Raw genomic sequence first — 25,597 nt, forward strand, 5'->3', positions numbered from 1 at the left:
TGGGAAACACTGCCACGCCAATCACAGCCGAGTTCCCTTGTGAATATTAAAGAGCCGGGCCTTCCTTTTAGCTGCACATATAGTGGCGGAATGTAAACACACATAAATTGCGTGAACTCACTCATGGACTGCCCTACACTGAACCAAATGTCCGTACTGAAACGTTTCAGCACGAATACATGTACCGTTACACCCCTATAAATTATACTTTCTATCTCAATCAGCATATTTTGAACTCCTGCTCTAAATGATACAGTCAAAACTTGAGTTGTCCTAGACTAGTGAGTTCCATCTGGGTAGAGTAGCACAGCCGTCTGCAGAGTACCTTCCCCAATGCATTATAGCAGCATTATAAAACGTGGCTGACCAGCTGAGATAATATTTTCTCCTTCTGCAGTTATCACCATTATAAAAAAGTGCACGAAAGGTCCTGTAAGATCAACCTCGACATAGCTGACTTTATTAGACAAGCAAACTCCAATGTCAAAACTCCTGCACAGCCAAAGGAGCAACACAATCTCCCTTCTATTTCAATGGGGTTAATTTGGATCCACCTTCTCGTCTTTATTAAGTAGCAGAGTGAGCTAATCCCGAGGAAATGAGAGGTGCGGGCTAGTCACCAGGGATTAGTCTGCACCCGAGACATCAAACGCCCCCATTCCCACCCAGGAGATAATCATAACCAGGTTAGCTCAGGAAATTAAGTGGGAGCTTTGTGGACAGTTTTAATCCCCGAGTCTACTGCTCTGCTAACTGTTGGTTTTTATGTCTTTTTTGGCTTCACGGTTCTTGCGGCTCCTGCCCGTCCCCCCCCCCGTCCCCCCCCAGGATCACCCAAATTGTAGATTACATTCCCAAACTGCTTAGATCTCGCAAATACTGTTTCTATGGACTGAAGAGAGAGGGAATTAAAGGAAGATTCAGGAATTTCTGGTCTTGTTTTTCCCAACATTTTTGTGTAATACCAGTGCTATCTTCTCGTTTATTCAGTTTCAGGCTTACGGCATATGGCTCTGGCATATGGAGTTATTAACATGTATGATTATGGTTTGAACTCTTGCTACCCCGCAGTGACCCTCAGGTGGTTCCCGACCCCCACGTTGAGAACCCCAGTGTTAGCCAACATCTGAAACTTAAGTCCACAAAGCTATTATGCTACAAAGACGAATGGAAAGCTAAGTATTAGGATTTAATTTTTTAAACACATTTTTGACTATTTGAAAAATTCATTATAAAGAGTTTTGCATACCATTATTATATCATCATTTAATCATCGTTTTAATATCAAATTCTACGTACTAAAAGGTTTCTGTCAACTGGACACACATTTTTAGAGTGAACATGTTTCACTCCTCGTCCAAGTATCTTTTTCATTTCTGGTGCAACTCTTGTAACTTAAATATCTCATTTAAACTAACACACCCTACTTGTTTACAATAAGGAGTACATGTAATTTTTTTAGTCAGTTGAACTAATGTTATGACTTTGACGATGAAGATGAACAGATCTGATGAAGCTGCTTGGATGACTGCGGATCACACTGTGAAAGTAACGAAGTAGAAAAGGGAAAGTGCTTAAATCAGCACAACTCATCGTCATCCTCAAAATCTCATTTATTCTTGTAGATTTTTTCGAGAGATAGCATTTTTTTGTCTTGTACTGTAACAAAATTGAGTAGCCTTAGTCCTCTTGTTCACTCTCTGTAACAGACTGGTATCGATATCAGCATGTACAATAATGCCAAGTATCGATATCGGATCCCAAAAAATTGGTGGGGGAAAACATTAATTATATATATATATATATATATATATATATATATATATATATATATATATATATATATATATATATATAACATTTAACCAGGAAAGCATTTACAAATTCCAGTATTCCAGACTTCTTTCCACATGGAGTCTAAGTAAAGCTCCAGAGTCAAAGAGCCTCAGTGGGTGGTTCATTGGCATCAGCTCCTCACAGTGAGAAGATTTGATTCTCGGCTGGAGTTTTCCTGTTCACTCCAATCCTGAGGAGCAGCAGAGACCTGGGGCATCCGCACACACTGTCACACACTGTGAGTGGATGTGATAACCTACAATTAACTGTTCACATGGACAGAGGAGACCACCACCATGAAGAGAAGTCTTGCATAATCAATAGCCTTATCTCTGTTGCATGTTTTAGTTGGGGCACATATTATTTGAACATAAATCTCAAATCTAATTACGATACTTGTTCCAGAAATCACAATTAGACATTTCTTCCTAAATCCTGCAGCCCTAGTGTACTGCTATTTCATCAATACACAGACTACCATTCTTCTCTATTCACGGTCTTTCCAGGTCTTATGTTTCTTTTCTGAGCTTGAAATAAAAACAAAAGTGTCTTGCCTAAGGACACAACACACAGTGGCACTTGGTGTTCCCAGTTGTCTTCTATGCAGTTTTATAGTTTTGATATTTATACAACTACTTTTTATAGAAGCCTCTGTATCTGATTTTATATATCTGGCCTTAAAAATGTGAAAAACTAAACTAGTTCATTTTAGACTGTTTGCAGTGGTCCAAAGGTATTTTATGAACTTTGAGCTTCCTAATTATTCACCACTATGAGTGTATAAGGTTATCACAACTCTCAGAGAGATTTGGGGTGCCAGTAAAGCTAACAACAACTAGCATACTAACGCAAACTTCCTGGATATTGGACAATAAAACACTTCTTAATTAGCACCATCGAAGATATTCTGGCCTCAGAGGGCTGATAATGCTGTTTCCTCATCAGAAACACATCTGGAGTAGCGTTTTGTTTCATTCACACTTGTTTAACACACACCTTGCATATTTAGTTCTTGTCTCAAACGGAATACACTCTGTTCCACCTTGTGATGTCATGTGGTAATACAGGAAGTGCTATACTGTATTTTCAAACCCCTTACACCTTCACTAGAATCATTTGGCAATTCCATGGCAGAAATTATCCAATTGTATAAAGTAGTTAACTTGAAACCTACTACTTCATGACATCACAAGGTGGAACAGAGCATTTTGAGCTTTAGGGATGCAGACAGCATAATAATTCAAGGTTATTCAAACATGTGTGAATGAAACTAAAAGGTCACAAGTCCATTTTGCATAATCTAGGGGCTTTAAAAGTTTAAATTTAGGGTACAGGAATTTAAAACAATGCCTTGTTGTTGTGTCGTAAGCCTTGCATTGTTTATCAAAAGTCTATGTATTGCCATTTCTTCACTATACACAGACGTCCACCATTGTTCCAGGTGGCCTTTCCAAGCCTTATATTTCTATTCTGAGCTTGAAATAATAGAAAAATAACAAAGTCTCTCTCACTATAGCTGCAGTGTAAAAACGTCTGTGACAAGGCAAGACTTCAAACAGGTCTGGACCGGAACAGAGCAGCTCGGAGACAACGGGAGAGGAGAGGTCAGGACTTTTATAAGATTAGAAGGAGCGCAAAAATGTGGGACAGAGAAAGAAATCAGACAGAATCTCCTGCTCCGACTTCAGCCAATCAGAAGACAGCGTGTCATTCATGCCATTACAACTCCATCTAAACTGCCACTGGACCACCTGCTCCCCACAATCACACACCAACACTGATACATGCGTCTGCTATTAAAATTCAATGGGGAGGATCATTTCTTTTTCAGGGAATTGGGGAAATTTGGAATCCAACGAATATTGTGAGGCTAACAATGCACTTAAGATTCAAAATGATGTGATTTTTTGTATCAGAATTTTAAATTTTTGTGAAATTTATGAATGCCAGGCTGCAATTTAGGACAAAAAATCAAACTGACTCAATTTTTTTTTTTTTTTTTTTTTGGACAAGCAGTGTGATAACGGTTACTATTTATGTTTTGATCATAGGATTCTGTTCACATTTTCAACTTGTCAAACTAATACTAGAATTACATTTCAGAACATCTAAACAGCAGGGTTAGCAGTTTGTATGTAGAATAAGGATATTTTAATGTTTATGGTGGAAATTGCATCCATTCAAATTGTGATTTTGTGATTTTGATTTGATTGTGATTAATCTTGCAGCCCAAAGATTTGAGTCTTTATTTATATATTTTTGATGAAAATGGGCAAATTTGAAATGATCCAATCGTTATTATCATCCATTTAAGATATTGGGAGATATGCCCACTAACTCAAATTTGACAGTTTGATAGCAGTATTGTATGTTGTTGTGTCCTTGGGCAAGACACTCCAGCCAACGTGCCTGTACGAATGCTCATGTAAGTGCATGTTCGGTTGTAAATGGACAGTAGCCTGATTCATCAGCCGGTTTTACTTCGTGGACACCGTCTGACCTCGCAGCATTAGAATTTGTTCGCTCGATGATAGGCGAATGCTTTTTTGTTTAACCAATCGCTGCTATTTGGTCGTGACGTATGTAATACACCGCTAACAGGGCTAACTGTTATATTAAGCTTTTCCCAACCCATAGGAAGAAGAACAGTAACGCCTTTCCCCTTGATAAAACATTGTCTTTGTTTCGGCTTTAAATCCTCTATCTCTGGAATCGTTGCTAACATAGAATGTATGGCTCTTCGTATTGGCTGGTGCCCGATCTTGCACTTCTGGGGTTCTTGTAAACCGTCTAGTGTATTCTGAGTCCTGACCTAGTCGCTGGAGAAAAATGTAATTGAGCGGAGGCACTATGTGGTGCCAGCCTGACTAATTGGAGAGACCACTGACACAAAATGGCTGCCTTGTCTCTGCCAATCTGCCCCACAACTAATTTGTACTGCACTGAATTCATATAAAATAATGCCAAAAAGACATACATAAAAAAAAAAAAATAACAAAAATGTATTATATAGAAATGATGTTTAACAAAGTGGGGATAATAACTTGTTTACACCAGGTTACACACTACTCTAAAAGGGCACATATTACGGCAGTTTCTGATGTATGTTATAATGTCATTTAATCATCACAAACATACCTAGAGTTGTGTGTTATTTCATACATATATGTTTAACACACAAACCCTGCATATTTAGGTTGAGTTCTTCTCTCAAACAGAAAACACTCTGTTTCACCTTGTGATGCAATATTGCACTTTTAAACTCTATACACCTTGACTAGAATCATTTGGGTAATTTCATCTCTGGAATTGACGCTCTTTACTGAACTAAAGGTAATAGGTAGCTCTTAACTTGAAAACTACCACTAGATCACTTCACATCACAAGGTGGAACAGAGCATTTTGGGATTTGGAGATGTAAACAGACTAAAAATAAAGGATTACTCAAGCATGTATGAAGGAAAAAAAAAAAACAAACTCCATGGTATGTTTCTGATGAAGTAACAACATGACTTAAAGCTCACAAGAATCAATTTTCTTAAATATAGGACCTTTAACTATTTAAAGTACAGACATTTGTTATTAAAATAAAACCAAAACCATACCATACCATATTTGTATGATAGTAGCATAGTAAAATGGGGCAGTTACTATTTCAGATTCCCTGTGAGGATACTGTATTCGTTTATGCTCTTAAGCTAAAACCTCCCAAAATATCTCTCACATTCAAAAAAATAATCCACAAATAAAAGCCGCGCAGATTTCCATACCTCAGGCCTCACCATTATAAAAACAAGATGGAAATTCAAACGCGTTCTGCACTCTCTTCTGTCTCGATATCAGTTTCATTCACAGTCAGTGAGTGTAACCTCTACATCCTCTGTCCTAATTTTGTCCCTCTCTCCTTTCTGTAGTCCGGCTTGGAATTCACCTTTCTTTGTTCCTGCTAATCCTCAAAGGAGAAGTTTTTTAAGTAGGAAGTTTGGTAGGTAGAGGGATAGAAGGATACAGTATCACAGTGTTGAGGAAAGGGCTTAACTAGAGCCAAATTATCTCCCTCCTTTCCTTCATCTTATTCTACCTCCAAAAGACCTCACATCTCACTGGCTCTGATGTACAATAAGTCTAAAATATTGTTAAGAATGTTTCAATATGCACTATGTAACTTTTCTGGTGGAGTGTTAGCCATCTGCTTGTTTTTGCAATATTACACAAAATGGATTCTTGTGATCTTTAGGCCATGTTATAAGGTTGTTATCTCCTCAAAAACATACCTGGAGTTGTGTTTTCTTTCATTCAAACATGTTTTAGTAACCCTGTGTACATCTCCAAAGCTCAAAATGCTCTTTTCCACCTTGTGATGTCATGAAGCAGTCATTTTCAAGATAACCGCTACCTTTTACCTTTTGTTCAGTAGAGATTGGTAATTACAGGACTGAAATCATCCAAATGAAAAGCACAGTGGAGCATTTCCTGTATAACAGCATGACATCACAAGGTGGAACAGAGTGTTTTCTGTTTGAGAGAAGAACTCAGCCTAAATATGCAGGGTTTACGTGTTAAACATGTATGAATGAAACAAAACACAGCTCCAGGTATGTTTGTGATGATGAAACAACAATAGAACATAAATCAGAAAATAGAGTAATATGGATGTTTTTATTGGCCGAAATACTTTGACATGACTATACATTTTTATTGTGAGCTGTTTTGCCTCTCCACAGATCTAGGTTTGTTTTTAGATTATTGATTTATTTTAACAGAGAACACAGATGCAGAAGAGATGCTTTACACCAGATTTAGCCAAAGCTAGTTTCCATCTGCACCTGTATTTTGGCCTGGTAGTATTACCCTCTTGTCTCCATGGAGATAGCTGTACTGCCATACTGATACTTTCAGCTGATGTCATCAACATTTCCTAGGGGTGTGAAGCTAACTAAGGCTACGTTCAGACTGCAGGGCTTAATGCTCAATTCGGATTTTTTTGCAAGGTCGTTCACATTTCCAATTAAATGCGACTTTAAATGCATCAAAAGTGTCTTGCATGTGCATTGGAGGACATGACAACGTCACACACAGCGAGCGTGTTCAGTGTTTACGGAAGTAGCCTAAACGCTGGGCTTGTCTCCCAAAATATGGTCCAGTTCTTCGTAAAACTGAGAGGTTAAACATACATGGTCGCTTCGTTTGTTTGAGTCTTTAGTCTCCTTGTATTTGACTCGCAGACTCTTTATTTTTTGTTGATATTAGAGCCAGGTCCGCCTGTAGCCATGCTCGGCAATCATTTGAAAAACCAGCCTGTTCCGATAAGACATTTGGCCTAAATACAGCAATCCCCCCAAATATTAATGAACTCGCTAACCTCGCTTTCCCTCCATTGACTAGACTCTGAGCCTGACATGTAGGTGGGATGAATGCGACCTGGCCGTTCAGGCTGAAGTCACATGTAAAATCATCGGATATGTATCAGTTTTAGGACCACATATCCAAGTGGCCAGATAGGTGTCATCATTAAAAAAAATTAGAGGGTCACTTCAGGCTGCAGTCTGAACGTAGCCTAAATGCACTGCTCTGTCTGAAGCTCTGTTACTCAAGTTAGACTTTAATCTGATCTTTATTTTAGCACAATCTGACCTGAACTTGAGCTGACTTGGTTGAAACTACAACAAGTGAGATGATTTGTATGTTTAAACATGTCTCTCACACATAAAATTACAGTCACAAGATAGCTAGGATCAGCCAACAGTTTTTCAGTTAGTCACTCTCACCTTTTTGTTGAAAATCAAACACCTAAGCTGGATCATGAACTCTTGTATTGATCACAGGCTCCTAAAAATGTACTGTTTAAATTCATTTAATGTTTAATTTTAAAACTTATTTGACAGTGTGTCTCCATGATAACTTCTGAACATTCCATCATAGAGACACATGTAGAACACCCCCAGCGTGACAACTTTTTTCACAGTTTAGATGAATACTCTAGTTGTTTACCATTAGGAATCAGATAGCTTTGACTTTCTGAACATATCAGCGTTTTGTTCTCCCCATAAACATAAACTTGAAGCTTTTATCTATTTATCTGCACACAATTGCCATATTTGTTTCAATTCGTGACTTCCACCATTCTTCAACCGCTGATACATGTGTCTTGTGCACCTGGGCCCGTACATGAGATTCTGCTCTCTCAAATCAAATCACATATTTTCCTCGATCAAAGACAAAATCACAAAATAACCTTATCAGTGAAACCACTGGTACGATTGAAAGATGGCTTCTTATTTTCCACCATTTTCTAGAAATCTGTTCTATTTTTCTCTCAATTGTATTGCAAATGTAAAGAAACAGCTGGTTCGCTTCTGGAAAATGAAATACAACCTTTTTTTGTTTGCATTTTCATTCAAATATACAGCTGCTTTTGAGAGTCCTCTTTATTTTGCATGTATGTGATTTAATAAAGGATCAAGGGTTGGAGAGAAAGAAGAGAGACAGATGGAGGTGAAAAGAGAAACAGAAAAAAACAAAGTGAAATAGAAAGAGGCCTAGAAAAATAGAAAGACAGCGAGTGAAAAGAGAGTGAAAGATATAGAAACACACACACACACTATATATATATATATATATATATATATATATATATATATATATAGCAAGAAAGAAAAGAGAGACAGACATAAGAAAGAGAGAAGAGAAAAAGAGAGAGCTGGGGTTAAATAAAGGGTGCTTATAGCAGAGGTAAAGCGATATCACGGAGGATAGGATTAGCGAGTGTTGCAGAGCCTACACAGACACAATACTACTCACTGCTACAACCAAAATATGAAAAAAATAAAAGCCATAGACTTCCAGTGGTTCCACTATTACACATGTGGTGAGTTGGAGTTAAAAGGAGCAGACTTTACATCAGAACCAGTTTTAAAACCCGCTCTCTTAAACTGAGCTTTCCCCAGTCGTCAGGAGCAGAGCTAAGTCTGTCCTTAAAGGTGTGAGGAGATAAGGAGCAGGAGGGAGCAGGCCCCAAGTCCACAGAACAGTCTGATACTGCGAAACTGACTGGAGTGTTCAGATACATGCACCAGGAAAGAGAAGATGACCAGACTAAACAGGGTTTTGGCTGTGAAAACTAAATCTTGTTTTTGGTGAATAAAGTCTCCCATAGTTACGATAAGAGACATTAATCTTGGTTTACAACAGAAAGGGTGGATTTGCCTTAAATAGGTAAATTCGTATTCGTGTTTTTGCCCCTATGTGACCTGTATCTGATCTTTTAATTACAGTCTGAACGACACAGATCAGATTTTTTCAAATGCAACCCAAGCCACTTGGATATGTGGTCCTAAAGCCGATACATATCTGATCTTTTGACATTTGACTTCAGTCTGAACGGTCAGGTGACATCCGACTTACACATCATAACAACACGGTAACAAGCACCTGTTGCACACGTTTGCTCACTGAAATAGGCCGGTGAAGACGTGTTTCCTCCCGCAACAGTGGTACAAACAGGCTCTCACAAATGTACCCAAACGTTCTTCTTGTCATATGAAAATTGTGTATGAACTCCGTGTCAGTAAAGCAACGAAGCACATCGCTATCCCACCTCTCTTGGCTGCAACACTGCACCCACACGTTCCTTTCTACGGACGTTGCTGGCACTGCCCCACAAAACGCCATGGCCAAAAACCTTGTCCTTCTCCTTCTCAGTCTCCTCCTTTAAACAAAAAAAAAACTGTACATGTTCAGGCTCCAGTACAGCAGCAAGGCTATGTGCTCATGTGTAGGCTACTTATGTAAACACTGAGCACACTCGCTGCGTGTGATGTCGTTGTGTCCCCCAGTGTGCATGCGGGACACTTTGGGGGCATTTAAAGTTCACAATGGAGATCACATGCAAATCACATCTCATTGAAAATGTGAACGGCCTCGCAAAAAAGTCTTATTTCACACAAAAAAATCTGAATTGAGCATTAAGCCCTGCAGACTAAATGTGGCTTTATTCTGCCTCTGAATGTAACTTTATAGGTTACATTTCAGACTGAACTCGTGTTTAAGGTCCCAGTCCAGTATTTGGTAATAATAATATGTTCTTTCAACATTTCAGAATCTGTTTGATCTATTAATTTCACATCTGACAAACTGTAAATGTTGGCCCTCTCTCCTCTCCGGACTCTTATACCGGGTCCTGTAGTCACACTGGTCCACAGGCCGGACATGCTCGGGCTAAGTCGTGCTAATCGCTGTATTCACTGGAGAACCCATAAGCCTGAGCTCAGGGAGAGTTGACCTTCAGTGGTCTTAATTGTACCAGAGACTCCATGCTTCGCTGACATTTACCCCACTCCCGCCTTAATTCTGAGCCTTTATTCAACTGTGCGAGTGACATTTCCAGAGAAGAGGGTTACGCTAAAGACGAGCACAGTTTCTACGCACGTGTAAGCTAATCAACCACACTTAAAACTATTATTTCAATTTCCTGTGTTTTTTTTTTCCTCATGTGGTGATTTTTATGCTAATGCTTCTTAGATTTGGTTTTCTAATATTATCAGGACCTTGTCTAAAAATAGGACTGAAAAAGGATTAATCCAGGTGTAATTAAGAGCTACAACAAGAATCATGTCCAAATCAAGACCTCACTGAACTAATCCAAGACTAAACTAGCACTATAGTAGGACTATACCAGGTCTTAACATGGACAAAACATGGACTTTTCTGGTAGAGGGTCCGCCAGCTGCTTGTCTCCATGGAGATATTATTATAGACAAGCAGGTGACACCACCAGGCCACCTGGTACAAATCACTCAGGGAGAACTCAGCCAGGTCAGATTTGTGGCAAGGCAACCCTGTTTACATTAAAGGGCCAGTCCGTAATTTTGGACATAGGACCTCATTTCCTAGTGAACCAGAGTGTTGGAGACGTATGGAGACGCTTTTTAAAATATTCCATCCAGTCCTTGTATTTGCAGAGGTCGCTGGTGCTAGGCTAGTGCATGTCAATGGCCATAGTTAGCCTGCCACTAAAAATAGTCTTACCTGCTCCACAAAACACCTGAAGCAAATCTATTATTACGCCAGACTGTCAATGTGAATGTCTGTGTTGACAGAATAATTTTAGAAGTAAAACCAGCCTTGTAGGATTTATATCTGAGCAGCAGCAGTGAGTTGTACTTCTTGATAGAAAGCTTGGCAGTGGCGGACGGATATCACCTAGCACCTATCTTACCAGCAAAGTAAAATTCCACTGCTGCTGAGAAAATAGTCCCTCAACATACGATGATTCAGGCGATGCAAGGTTAGTTTTATTTCAAACATTATTCTATCAACACAGACATTTACATCGACAGTCTGACGTAATAATAGATTTGCCTCGAGTGCACAGTTTTCAGTGGCAGATTAACTATGACCATTGACATGCACTAGCCTAGCACCAGCGACCTCTGCAAATACAAGGACTGGATGGAATATTTAAAAAAGTTTCTCCACATGTCTCCAACAATCTGGCTCACTAGGACATGAGATCATGTGTCCAAAATTCAGGACTGTCCCTTTAAGAATGATGTTTTTCAAGGAATAATAAAACTATTCCTAACAAAATAAATATAAGATGGATACATTGAATGCCATACTGTGGAGCATTCCAGGCAAAGCAATAACAAATCCATTCATGTGTAACCAGAAAAGTTGCACATTTTAAACATTCAACTTAATTATGGAGCACACCCAAAGCTTCCCGCCTTTCTCATTTCCAGCTCTCACACTCCTTTTGGCACATCACTACTATTCACATGAATTAATGTTTGGACACATGCACAGAATTGGAACACGGAACTGCTATATTCAACACAGAAACGCTATATTCATACACTGAAATGAAGCACGGTGGACTGCCAACACTCATATAGCGACGCGACACATCTATTTTCCAGGTTTACAATCATTACAATAATTTATTATACTTAATCGTTGGAAAACTAAATTTAGATTACTGATTTAGTCGGGCCCTATCATTCGTATTCGAGCGAAATTGTTTTTTCCCCAGTACAGATATATTATATAAGGAGCTCTGGAGGTCATAATAAGTCCGCTGCATCTCATTATAGAGTTTTTTTTTTAATTGTCTAGAGATTTGTTCACGTTGGCATGCTGGTTGTTGTTAGCTTTACTGTCATAGCAAAACTCTACTCCTCTGAAGGTAATGAAACGCTCTTAAAAACTAATTGCCGTGAATAAGACTGCTCGGAATACACAATGTAAGTGAGGAATAATAACGTTGGACTACTGAAAACCATTTAACTGAACTCGTTTTGTTTTTTCACATGTCGAAAACAGTAAAACTCAGGTACACAGCGCCTTTTTAGGTATGAAAAGCTTACCCGGCATGACTAGTGCTGCTTATATCCTTGAGAAGCACCCGTTTAAGAAAAGTCAGCTGTAAAGTTTGGTGCAAAGTTGGTCCGAAGTGTGTCCTCGCTCCAGCAGGCCACAGTGAGATTTAAGGAGCTGTGAGTGAACAGGGTTTGACTGCAGTAGGTTTGGGGGCACCGATCAATACAAATGACTCAGGGAGAACTCGGCCAAATGCTGACATCTGGTTTTTCAATGTTTTTAATGTATAATTCATCAACATTTTCATCATTTGAGCATTAGCAAGTCGTTACTGTAGAGTAGATGCTTCTTGAAAGTGAACCAAACTGATAATAGTTTAAATGTTGTCTTTGTAAACTGGCCTTGCATCTCTCATCTTATTATTTATTTAGTTTAAAGTCAACAGAGGGAATAGGACAATTGATTACATTGTTTATAAAGTGAAACTAAACACTACAGCCACTCTTTTTGCTATTAAACTGTGTATATGGTGTTTTAATAGCATTATTTACTGTCCCTAGTCATTTTTGGACTACTTTAGTGTAAATTTGCAGCTTTTGGGTCACGAAAACCTAAATCCTGGTTCCAGTTAAAAGAAAAAACTATCTCTTGCCCCCGCATCTGGGAGTAGGCAATCATAACATTTTATAGAATCTGAAAACCACAAGTAGCAGTAGGTCAATCTAGCACAATTTCAAATATATAACATATAATTATCTTTACCATTTGTGAAGGTCCCAAACTGAAGTTACTCACTAAACTAACTTTGTGTTCTCAGACTTGTGCTTGAATGCTTGTATACTCTCTCCTTTAGTGCTGCTTTGTTAAGAGGCTGTAGTAATTAGCCTGATAAAATGGATGGTTTTTCACAGCGACTGCAATTACGGCTTTCTTCAGGATGAATGACCACATCGACCCTGGCTTGTACCATACTTTAGCATCAACTTATGGAGGAAAAATGTGCTGCACAGGGCTGAGTGAGGGCTGGATGAGGAGTGAGGAAGTACATGCATGGACACACTCGAGGATGTGGTGGTGAACAGTATAAATGGTTGTTTTTAGCTTGTCTGCTTGTTGTTTGTGCTGCCTGACTATAGGGGATGCACCAGCGATCACGAGGAGGCTATAGATCTCTGAGGAAAACTTTGAGACAGGAGCTAATACAGTGGGATTCTGGGAAAGAAATAAAGAGAGTTTCTTACTATTTTTAAGGAGCTGTACCTGTTTTTTTGCGGTTTTAAAAACTTGTAAAACAGTGTAGCTCTTTTTAAACAGTATGCAGCAGTCCAAACTTATTCTTCAGTTTCCAAACTCACTCTGAGCATCCTAATTATTTGCCAGGATGAGTTTCTAAGTGGATTTCACAATTTTCAGAGGCCATGACAGAGTCATTGTCAACTAGTATGTTTTTAGTCTGCTTTTAGTCCTTGGTAGCAAAAAAAATGCATATTTTCAACTAACTGGAGAACTGGTTCAATTCCCAACTGTGTGCTGTTGTGTCTATGTGCAAGGTACTCACAATGACTACCAAACTCAGTGCATAATTTTTTTGTTTGAGAAATGGCATCCAAAATAGAAAGAAACATTCAATAATTATAATTATATTAAAGTTATAGCAACAACTATTTTGTAATGTTCATTCTTTATTTAAACTTGCCTATTTTAAGTGTGCTCAGCTTGTGCTGTGTTCAGAGAAAAACGTCTTTTAATTAGGTCCTCATTTGTGTTTGGTGCAGAAACACTTGTATGTCATGGGACGTGTTTTTGGATTTAGGCAAAAATAAAGATTTGTCACCACTGCTTCACACAGTAATTAGTAACAAATAATTACCACAAGAGCTGTCCAATACTGCACAGTCTGTGTCTCCTCACATGGCAGAGATTACATCATTTGGACTTTTGTAACCTGCGGAAATCATTCAAACTTCTTTGGGACTTGGAGGTTGTTTGCTGCTAAAAATGTCGACTTCAAAGAGCCTTATTTGTGTTGCTGTCTGAAATGAGTTTACAAGCTGTTTTCCGTGCAATGCATCTTGGGAAATTGTTCAAGTTAATATTTTGAACAGAAAAAAATCACATGATATGATTGATAGGCAGTGGGCATTTACTGATGGATAATTTAGAGATCATTGAAGTGCCTGTAATCAATACAAGCTTTCACTGTTCTGTTTAGTTGTTTGTTTTTTTTTGTTTTTTGTTTTTAAAAAAAAAAACTGTTGGCTAATGCTAGTTAGTTTGTATCTGTGATTTTATGAGTTACAGAGTTGTCAGCTAACCTGTTATAGGTCCAACTAAGTCAGTTCTTTCTGCTCTGATTGTGTTAAATTAAAGCTCAGACAGAGCAGTGCCTACAGTTCACACCCCCAGGGAATGTTGATGACATCAACTGCAAAATATCAATAGATTAAAAGTCTACAAATATGTCTCTTGTATTAGTTTAGCAGTTCATATTTCAGCCTGTTAATGCCCCTAAACATGTTAAAATGTAAACTTTAACAAAGTTTTACTCACAATTGCAATTCTTGTAAAAGAAAATCCATCCATTTACTTCTGGTTATCCGGGGCCCAAACTTCCTCCACCCCAGACACTTCCTCCAGCTCCTCCTGGGGGACTCCCGGGGCCTTCTTCTGGTGGGACATGCCTGGAACACCTCCCGAGGGAGGCGCCCAGGAGGCATCCGGAACAGATGCCTGAGCCACCTCACCTGGCTCCTCTTGACGTGGAGAAGCAACGGCTCTACACCGAGCTCTTCCCGTGTGACTGAGCTCCTCACCCTATCTCTAGCCACCCTGAGGAGGAAACTCATTTTGGCCGCTTGTATCTGCGATCTCATCCTTTCGGTCTTTACCCAAAGCTCATGACCATAGGTGAAGGTAGGAACATAGATTGAGTGATAAATCGAGAACTTTGCCTTTTGACTGAGCTCCCTCTTTGCCACAACGGCCCAATACTGCGGCCACATCACTGCAGACGGTACACCTCAGGAAAAAAAAAAAAAATCAATTTGATATTTTATGCAAAAAGCACATATGTTCCAAGAATCAAACCAGAGACCTTCTTTTTTATTTATTGTTTATTGTTAATTTATTTTATTTATTTACTGACCTTGATTTACCCAGGATAGTCCCACTGAGATTAAGAATCGCTTTTTCAAGGTAGTCCTGGCCCCACATTGTATTGTTTTTACATGTACAAGTCCTTTTCCTCTGTCTATATGTACAAGAAATGCTCTCCAATACTTAAACCAGGCAAAAATCATCTCTCAGGACATGTACATAAATCAACATCCCCAGTATCTGCCACATAATCTTTACCAGCGGCCGTATTTTCCTGCTTTGTCAAACCAAATCATTGCTAATAAACGCGCGCAGGATAATGCATTAGCCGCTAACGATTGGGAGCCGCTCGTCTTTGCGCACAGCTGCATTTTAATCGAGTCTACACGAAATGCTCGCCCTGCAAAAACCAGCGCCGAGTGATAGGAATTAGAAACAGCCTTCACTTTTCCATTGATTTGCACTGGGGAGGAACTGTGTGGGGCCTATGTCGTTTTCCCATTGATTCACAGATGGAGAAAAGGACGTGGGGAGCGAGGGATGACAGATGGAGGAGTAGAAAAGACGGGGGGAGATTTTGTACAAGAATGGAGGAAGGAGAAAAGAAGATGGCGATGGGGGGTTTGGACAGAAGCAGCCGATAGTGGTGGAGTTGTCATTGGATTTCTAAATGCGGGGGGCTGAGATACAATGGTTCAAATAATATGGTAGAAGTCTGGTGGAGTGAAGTGGTCAATGGGAAGGCTTAAACTGTTCAGAAAAGAGTCTTTATTTCACTTAAAGAGGGGAGTCTAATGAAAGGGACGCGCTGAGAGACAATTAGGGAGGAGAGGAGAGAGAGAGAGGCAGGTGACAGCTACACAAAAGGGTTTAGTAGAGATTTTTTTTTACAAGTAATTTTGGTGTCTTGTAACTGCTTTTTGGTGTCTGATTCTTTGTGTTTGGAAAAGAACTCACGTAATGTATAGTTTGGGCGATTATCCCAGAGATAAAAATGACTCCTGCCATTTAAAGGTCCTACATTACACGCAATTGTCTCTGAGCTTTTAGCCACGTTAGAATGTTGTTATCGCCTCAAAAACGTGCAGAGTTGTGTTTTGTTTCATTTACACATGTTTGAGTAACCCTTTATTGTTAGTCTGTTTACATATCCAAAGCTCAAAGTGAATTTTTCCAACTTGTGATGTCATGAAGTAGTAGTTTTCAAGTTAACAGCTACCTTTTATTCAGTAGAGATTGGCTGAAATTATCCAAATAATTCAAGCAAAGGTGTATGGACTTAAAAACACAGTGGAGCACTTCCTGTATTACCACATGGCATCACTAAGTGGGACAAAGTGTTTTCTGTCTGAGAGAAGAGAAGACCTCAGCCTAAATATGCAGGGTTTGTGTGGTAAACATGTTTTGATGAGGAAACATTATAACACAGATCAGAAAATAGCGTGACACAGACCCTTTAAAACAACACATTACTGTTCACAATTGTTGACCAAGAACAGTTTGTGCATTTGTAGTTAAATGTTATATTCAAAATGCTCTTCACAGTGCACATTTGGATGCACTTGCCTCTATGTCACCTCCACTCACCCATAGCTCAATAAGAAGAAGCAAGTGTCTCACAGCGTGACACTTCTGGCTTCAATTCCTGGTCCAGGTGGGGCCTGTGTGGAGTCTGTATGTTCTCAGTGTGTCTAAGGGTTTCCCCCCATCAGCCTCAAACACACACAATAGACTAATCCTCAGCTAAGTACTCCTGACCAGACCTAGCTCAAGATCTGTAGCGAAACCTATGGTCAGAACATAATCCTCAATATGTATTATTTTACCCCATCAAAGCAACATAATTAGCAGCTCTTGGAAATGTCAAAACGGCCTATTACACTGTTTTTGATCTGTTATAATGTTGTTTCCTCATCCAAAACATACCTAGAGTAACCATGTAGTGTATTAGACCGTCTAATACAATACAGATACCTTGAAATCCATGCAGTGTTATTGTGAGCTGGACCACCCATAGATCTGACCTGCAAGTTGTTTTGGTACTGTCACTTGCAGGGGTTTATGGAGAAAGATTAGTTTAATAGGGGGCCAAACTGTGGAACAATCTAGACAACGCAATAACATCTCCATGAAAACGAAGTAGTAAACCCCCCACAAGTTACATAGTACATCTTCAACATATTGAGATGCCTCCCCCACCCTACCTCCTAGCTAGGGGTCAGCTATATATAAAAAACAAGGAAAAAGTCATGATATAATTTTTGAGCTTTGCAAAATTAGAATGTAGAGTGTATTGTCTGTTATAAAAACTATTACAAAATGAATCTCCCTAACAAATGTGATATGTCTGCCCTCTACATCTCTAAAGCTCAAAAAGCCATTCCACCGTGTGATGTCATGAAACTGTAGCCAGTCTGGCGCCACCTAGTGCTTTCGCTCAATTTCATTTCTCTCCAGCAACTGAGTCAGGAATCGGAAACCCCTGAAGAGCAAGTTCGAGCACCAGCCAATCAGCGAAGAGCCATACATTCTGTGTTGGCAATGATTCCCAAGATCGAGGATTTAAAGCAGGAACAAAGAGAATGTTCAGTGAATTTTATCAAGGGGAAAGATGTTATTGCCTTTCTTCCTACGGGATTGGGAAAAGTTTAATTTACCAGAATAGCAATAGCAGAGATTGGTTAATAATTAAAAAAAAAAAAATACCCACCTACTGTGGAGCGAACAAATCCTAATGCTGCGAGGTCAGACGGTTTCCACGAAGTGAAAGCGGCTGTTGAAAGTAAACAGCTACTCTTTACCTTTACGTCAGTAGAAATTGGCAATTCCAGAGCTGAAATTATCCAAATGATTCTGGTGAAGATGTGTTTAAAAACACAGTGGAGCACCTTCTGTATTACCACATGACATCACAAGGTAGAACTGAGAAACAAAATACAACTCCAAATATATTTCAAAACAACATTATAACATAGATCAGATAATAGAGTAATATGGGCTCTGTAAATCTCATACCAAGTCCCTTCCTTCCCTCCACATACTCACTTGCCTCTTCAGTCTTGTACACTTCTCGTTCCCAGCTCTCCGTGCGATCCTTGAGGCCCCGCGTCTTGAGCTGTCCACGGTCACATCCCTGTAGTGTTTGGGGTGTGTGTTTTTTATGGCTAAATTGGCGCCTGTGCAGAGGGCAGACTCATGATTCCTCTCCTCCTCCTCCTCCCCAGCCCCAGTATCGCTCTCTTCTGCTTGATTTGTGCCACGGCTCTCGTCTGCTCGCTACGCCGTGAAATGGTTTTTCACTAGACCATTACCCCGACCAGTGCTGCTACTACTACTACAGTCAAGTACAGCTCTGTGTGTGTGTGTCTCCTGTGGGAGTGTGTGTCTGGTATCTGTGCATGCGTTGTTTATAATGTTGTAGATTATGAGTATGTGTTTGCACAGTGGGACCCTGGTTCAGCTGTCAGTGTGTTGGCTCCTGTGGCTTGTCAGAGTTGGGAATACGGGTACTGTGATGTCTCTCTCTCACACACACAAAATACATGCAGTACTTTGGAACTACATTGGTGCAGTACAATGAAGAAAGCATATAATTAATTCTTAGGGATTTATTTGAAATGTGAATTGTAACATAGGCAACCAAACCGTGGACTGGACTGCAGAGACTCAGTAGATAATGCAAAAGTGTGTTCTGTTTTTGTTGTTTTTGTTGTTCTTGTGTCTCTGAACAAAATACTTCACCTACCTTGCCTATGTGTAAACACGTGTAAAGCTTAAATGTGTACTATGGAACTTTTGTGTGTTAGGCTATGTTTATATGATGATGGTCTGAACAGAAGAGGCAGAAGTGGCATTGCGTCCTCACTTTTTATTCCACTTTTAGACGAACGTTTTCAGGAGGAAATCTGCATGCATACGGTGACGCAAAAGTGTTTGGAACTCGATTGTGTATGCATGCCAGGCGGCTAGGTGGTGAGGCTAAGTGGTGATGTATGTGACATGAACGCGTACGCGATGTGAGCAGATCTGACTAGAGTTTTGCATCTTGGGCAGTGTAAACTGAAACGCTATGGCGGCGCATATTCAACTTTTCCACTCTGGAGGGTGGTTTCAGATTTTTGCATTTTTAGCCCCAAAAACGCCATCACCATCTAAACGAAAGGCACTTCTAGTCCAATGAGATTAATTTGGTCTTTCGATATTTTTTGTTATTAAATTATTTTTACAGACCGAGAGTTTGTTTTCATACCTGACAGTTTCGACTGCTCACTAGCGGTCTTCCTCAGAGTGGTCACGTGATGTTGTTGTGACGTGTCCGAGCAAACATCATTGGAACAGAGGAAAACAAACATCGCCGCTGGATTAAAGAGGCAATTGTAATACGGAAACGTGCCCGCGGGACGATAAACCGGGACGAGGGGGCTTTTTTACTCTCACACACCTGGGATGCTGTCCTGAGGAAGTCGGACTGCAGATGGCGCTGTCGTCCTGCCTCCACTGGTGGGAGTACAGCACCAAAACGTGTATAAATCAGCTCACCGGACACGTCACAGCAACATCACGTGACCACTCTGAGGAAGACCGCTAGTGAGCAATCAAAACTGTCAGGTATGAAAACAAACTCTTGGTCTGTAAAAAGAACATAATAACATGAAAGGCAATTCTGATCAAATATTTTGTCATTTGTACCTGTAAGTGTTCTCATGTAAACAGGCCCTGAGTCTGCTCTATGGAGATGCTTTTGTTTGCCTGGAAAGTTCCACAGTATTAAACTCGTATATCTTGCATTTATTTAATTACAGGTGTTTGTAAAACTTGCATTTTTACTGTCATCTCTCCATAGATCTGATCTGTAAATCGGTTTTGTAGTCTCACTTCCTAGTCTTTGTGGAGATACTGTAGATTAGTTTAATGCCAAACTGTGGAACAATCTAAGCAACGCCATAACACCTCCATGGAAACAAGCAAGTAACAAACCCTCCAAAAGTTACATAGTGCATCTTTAAAATGGCCTAAGGAAATTCACAAAAGATACAAAATCGGCAATAAACATGACTGAACCTTAGATGTACAAAAACAGTTATTTTGGGTTTTAGGTTGTTATATCTGACATTTTGAAAACTTCTCACTATGGCAACAGTCCTAATATTTCATCATTCTGAAACCGTGAAACCCATGGTTACAAATATGTGTTAAGAAATTACAAAATGTGGTCTGATTTCTGTCCAGTTTACAGCCTAAACAGAGCCCTTTTAAAGTATCCTTTACACTTCTCTGCTCCTCTCTCTGTATCTATCCTTATTCCACCCTCGTTCTCCATTAAGCTCTTTTTGTTTGCTCTCCTGCCTCAGATGCCTCCTCCCTCTCTCCTAGCGCCTAACTCTACCCCCTAGCTCCTAACTCTACCTCCTAGCTCCTAACTCTGCCTTCTAGCTTCTAACTCCTGACTGCACCTCTTCCTACTTGCTAGTGGTGGGCAATACATCGCAAAATTAGAATATCATCTCCTTAATGTTTCACGGTATGGCATTAAACTCACCTAATTATTGCTAAAATACCTTGAAATCCATGCAGTATTATTGTGAGCTGGACCACCCATAGATCTGACCTGTAAGTTGTTTTGGTTCCTGTCACTTGCTGGAGTTTATGGAGAAAGATTAGTTTAATAGGGGACGAAACTGTGGAACAATCTAGGCAACGCAATAACATCCATGACAATGAAGTAGTGAACCCCCCCACAAGTTACATAGTACATCTTCAACATATTGAGATGCCTCCTCCACCCTACCTCCTAGTGCCTAACTCTACTTCCTAGCTAGGGGTCAGCTATATATAAAAAAATAAATAAATAAAACTAAACATGAAAACATAATATCATTTTGAAATATGTCGAGTGTATTGTCTGTAATAAAAACTATTACAAATGAAGTACTTTTCAGAGTCTATTACAAATGAAGTACTTTTTAGAGAGAGAGTATATTTCTAGCAGCATACTTGTGCTTGAGTAATATTTTTTATTCAAGGAGCAATACTCTTACTTGAGTAAACGTTGTGGTTACTATTCCCTTGTTGACAATGTGAAATTATTTGAACATTATGACTTACTTTATATAATGTTTATGTTTGTCCTTGAGAAATGCCTTGGATCACTACTTTGTACTTCTGCTAGAGTAATATTATTTTGAAGTAACGTTACTCTTACTTGATTAAAATGCTTGGCTACTCTACCCACCTCTGATTGTCACTCAACAAAAAAAATATTTATATAGACTTTCTTCCTTACTGTCAGTATCGCCTACCTCTGTCTACTCCTGGCTCCTAACTGTGCTTCCTACCTCCTAACTCTGCTTCCTAGCCCCTAGCGCTTGTCTCCTCCTTGACGTCTTGTTTAAATTGTGTCATTAATGTCCTTTAGGCCCCCGCTGGCGTGTCCCGGGCCTCACCCCATTCACTCCCTTGTTTTATAATTCACCTTTTCATCTTTCCCCCTCTCCGCGTTCCTCAATGGCTTCCCTAATATCCAGCCCCCTCTCCGTACCCCTCACCTGTGCACTCCGAGTCGTTTAGACCTCATTCTCTCCATCCCTCCTCCTCCTGTCTCTCTCTTTTTTTCGCTGTATAATGTCTTTTCAGTGCCATCCGCTCCTAATACCCCGCTGTCTCTCTGCCTTTAGATATTGGCGCTATGAAGACAGGTGTTCAAAAGAAAGCCACAGCAGCAAATCTGTTTTAAATGCCTTTTGGCGGAGTTCCCTCGAATGCACACTGAAGAGGACAGAGAAAGTGAGATGAAGTCTAAGAAAGAGAGTGAGTGGAGAGAGAATGAAAGAAGGAAGGTAGGAGGAGAGAGTGAGAAAGAAAGGTTACATTTCATATTATCAGATTTCCAGCTTTGCAATATCACCGGTGATACGACTTTACAGAGCAGTTTCCTTCCTGTGTATTAAAAAATAAGTGTTTTCTTTTCATCTTTTCAAGAGACAGAAAATCGTACATTTTGTAATAAATATCTAAGCACATATTTGATTAGACTGTAGACATCCAAAAAGAAAATCTGAGGTGTGTGTTTTGAGAAAGATAACCAAGCACAGATGGTTGGTTGGGACCCTGGATCATATAATTAGCCGTGTACTCAGACTTTACTGACTTCAATTAGTTTTTAAATAGCAACTTGTCACCTACGCTTATTGCAGATATACTATTTTAAATACATTTTAGCTATTTTTGGTCAATAAATACCTTTTATTGTTTTGTAATATTCGCCAAAAAACACATATTAACATGTTTTATAAGTTTATAAGTTTTGAGTCTCCCTCTCTTTGCTCTCTGCACTAAGTTACTCTCCCTTCAGAGCACAATCACAGCACAATCAGCATGCATCCCTCTAATGAATCTACTGCACATCACATTAATTTGTTATGTTGTACATATTGTGCACAGTTATATATTATGTTTTTATATATTTATAGAAAATTGTCATGTTTACAGAATCTTACAGCTAACCGTGAGGAGGGTTTGAATTGGAAGAGATCGCTAAATGACTGAAACATTCATCGATCTAAACCACTTAATGTGTGTTTTTGATGAGGGAACAGCATTAGAAAGCTTTAAAAAAAAAAGACTAAAAGTGCAGTAAACACAGCCATAATGATAACATCTTTTCCTTCAGTCTATTTTTTGGCAAGAAAATTACATACTGTAGCTTTAAATGTGCACTCTCATATCCCATAGACATTTTGAATTTTTAGTGTATTTTTTAGGCTGAACCGCAGCTCCTGGAATTCCCCTATTAAACATCCTGGGATAATCTCTGACACAGGGAAAAGAAGCACATTTTCAAATCCGGCTCCTGCTTTCCCTCAAAATTAGGGAAATTCAACCATCAGCAGCTTTGGCATTTCTTTCCTCACACTCAAATCAGACCTCGCCTTATATATCCATGACTGCGTGTGTGCCAGTCCGCTCCATCCTGTTTTGGTGTAACTTAATCTGCGACGGAGACCACCCTCTATACCTCCAAATAGAGAAAACCAAGTCCTAATCCACAATAACTGGACTTTGTTGATGGTAAATTAGACCCGGACTCAACACAAACAGGAATGAAAGGTGGCAGCTGCTGACGTCTTTTCCTGATTATTTTACATAGACCTGTCCATTTGTTGTTCTGAACGCAAGAACGCGAGACCACCACCACAGTTCTCACAGCGTGTGGAGAATGTATGTGGAAAAAAATGTAAAGGTCCCATATTACACAAAATGTTACCTCATCAAAAACATACCTGGAGTTGTGTTTTATTACATTTACACATGTTTGAGTAAACCTTTATTTATCTAAAAAAAATCCAAATTGTGATGTCATGTTGTTTTCAAGTTGACAGCTACTTTAAACCTTTATTACACATGTGTGAATAAAACAGAACACAACTGTGGGTATGTTTGTGAAATATTAGCAAAGGCGAGTTATCTTGGCCCTTTCAATATTTATCTCATTGCTAATTCAGGCTGCAATGTCTTATTTGCTAGCTGTTTTCCAGTTGTCCGTGATTTGTATTTTTAACTATTCCTCTGTTTCGGCTTCCTGTTTATGGTGCCTTTTGGTTACTTTTTATTATTCAAAGGACATCATTTTTTATGTGGAGTTGTTAATTGCTAATTGGCCACAGTGCTAAGCTATTTGAAATGGTTTACGGTATTTCACAAAAAATACTTCTTTTTGGGTCTACACACTTTTATAGATCTGAAATTGCCATTTTTCTGAGCAGAATTTTACCTTAACTTTAATATATTTGATATCTTACTGCTCCTCTGTATCATATATTCACTGTCCCTCCTCTGTATCATAAATTCACTCTCTTTCCTCTGTACCATATATTCACTGTACACTGTGCAAACCATCTCAATCTGGAAACTTCATCTGCATGACATTCGTAGCAGGAGCTGTCTAAATGATCTACTCATTCTCTGATAATATTATATTGCCCCAGAGTCTTTGCAATCAAACTTTAACCAAACCATGTGTTTGTGTGTTACAGATGGGACCCAGGGACCCCCGAATGGCCCCGCGATATGAAGAAGTGGAGCGACAGTACGCCTCTCTACCCAGGTACTCACTCATGACTGTGGCTTTAAAGTCCAAGTCTAGTTTCTGGTCTTCTCTTAGTCATTAGTCTGGTCCTGAGTCCTTCAAACAACAACATACTTTGATGCAGTTAGGTTTAGGTCATGGTTATGTTTTTGGCCAATTAATTTGAAGGTTACTTAAGGTTGTGGACAATCTCTGTTGCTATTGCTTAAACTGTTTATCTTGTCAACCTTTTTTGTGGTCATACCATTTTATATGAAAACATGCAGAAGTGATTCTCTTCTGCACCTCTTCATAGCACCATTTCATCATAACAAGCAATAGATTTTCATGTACATGTTTTTACTGGCAAAAAATAACTGTGACTTAATGACTCTTTGGACCTTATATGTACTTGTGCTATTTTTACATGCTTGAATCAATCTACAAGCTACAAAATATTAAATACTATATTTTTCGGACTATAAGTCCTGACAGGATGGTTTCTGTTGTCACTGAAGTCCAGGCTTTGTTGATCCATCCAATGACTTCCAGGAAAGTTGCATGGCGTACCCTCCCAGTTGTCATAAGTTTTTCGCTCACTCCAAACTTTCTTTCTGCTGCTTGATTCCTGTTTTCAGCTGCAGATTTTGCTACATGCAGTTTGTAAGCTGCAAAATATGATTTTCTGTTTGAGTGCATTTGTGTTCAGTCTTTTTAGTTGTCTTTATAAGTTTGTTTAAATTTTTAATTTTCAGTGGTACAGAAGTAATGATGTGAACAACTGACATGATACAGACAGATGCTCTTTCTGCAGGAGACATGCGCAGTAGAACCAAGTGACAGTGGTACAAGAGTAATACAAGTAGCAGATGCTGACATACAAGCCTAGAGTGCCCTCTCACAACTGTCAGTGTAAAAATTTTAATACACACCGGAGTATAAGTCACAGGACCACCCAAACCATGAAAAAAGTGCAACTTATAGTCCAAAAATTACGGTCGCTAATATTAAGGTGCTAAATCAAAGTTCAGAATGGATGCAAACACTCATAACATTTGATTTTGTATGTCCCCTTTAAATATTATTGATGATATGATTGATGCTTCTCATGTATAAGAGGCCATAGACTGCATAAAAAAGTGGTCCCTGTAGTTCTGAATGAAAACTAATTCTTCACACCCCCACAATTGGCGATATCTGTGCCGTGGTATGAGAACCTCTTTTGTATCCTAATTCAAACATAAAATAAAACACATTTAAAATAGTGAGTTATGCTGGGAC

General features: G+C 39.3%; 1 protein-coding gene across 4 annotated transcripts in view; it reads left to right on the top strand.

Moving 5' to 3' along the window:
• Positions 1-25,597, top strand: part of pard3bb (par-3 family cell polarity regulator beta b) — a 346,128-nt gene that overhangs the window by 274,555 nt on the left and 45,976 nt on the right. For all 4 annotated transcript variants that reach the window (XR_008632058.1, XM_055152785.1, XM_055152788.1 and 1 more), the window contains one exon: positions 24,285-24,355. Coding sequence is in view for 3 of the 4 variants with exons in the window: in XM_055152785.1 (XP_055008760.1) it covers positions 24,285-24,355 (71 nt within the window). In the remaining variant the exon portion in view is untranslated. The remainder of the gene's footprint in view (positions 1-24,284; positions 24,356-25,597) is intronic.

Source organism: Boleophthalmus pectinirostris, unplaced genomic scaffold (genome assembly GCF_026225935.1).
Source record: "Boleophthalmus pectinirostris isolate CB_2022bp ecotype Guang Dong unplaced genomic scaffold, ASM2622593v1 HiC_scaffold_1, whole genome shotgun sequence".
Taxonomy (NCBI): Eukaryota; Metazoa; Chordata; class Actinopteri; order Gobiiformes; family Gobiidae; genus Boleophthalmus; species Boleophthalmus pectinirostris.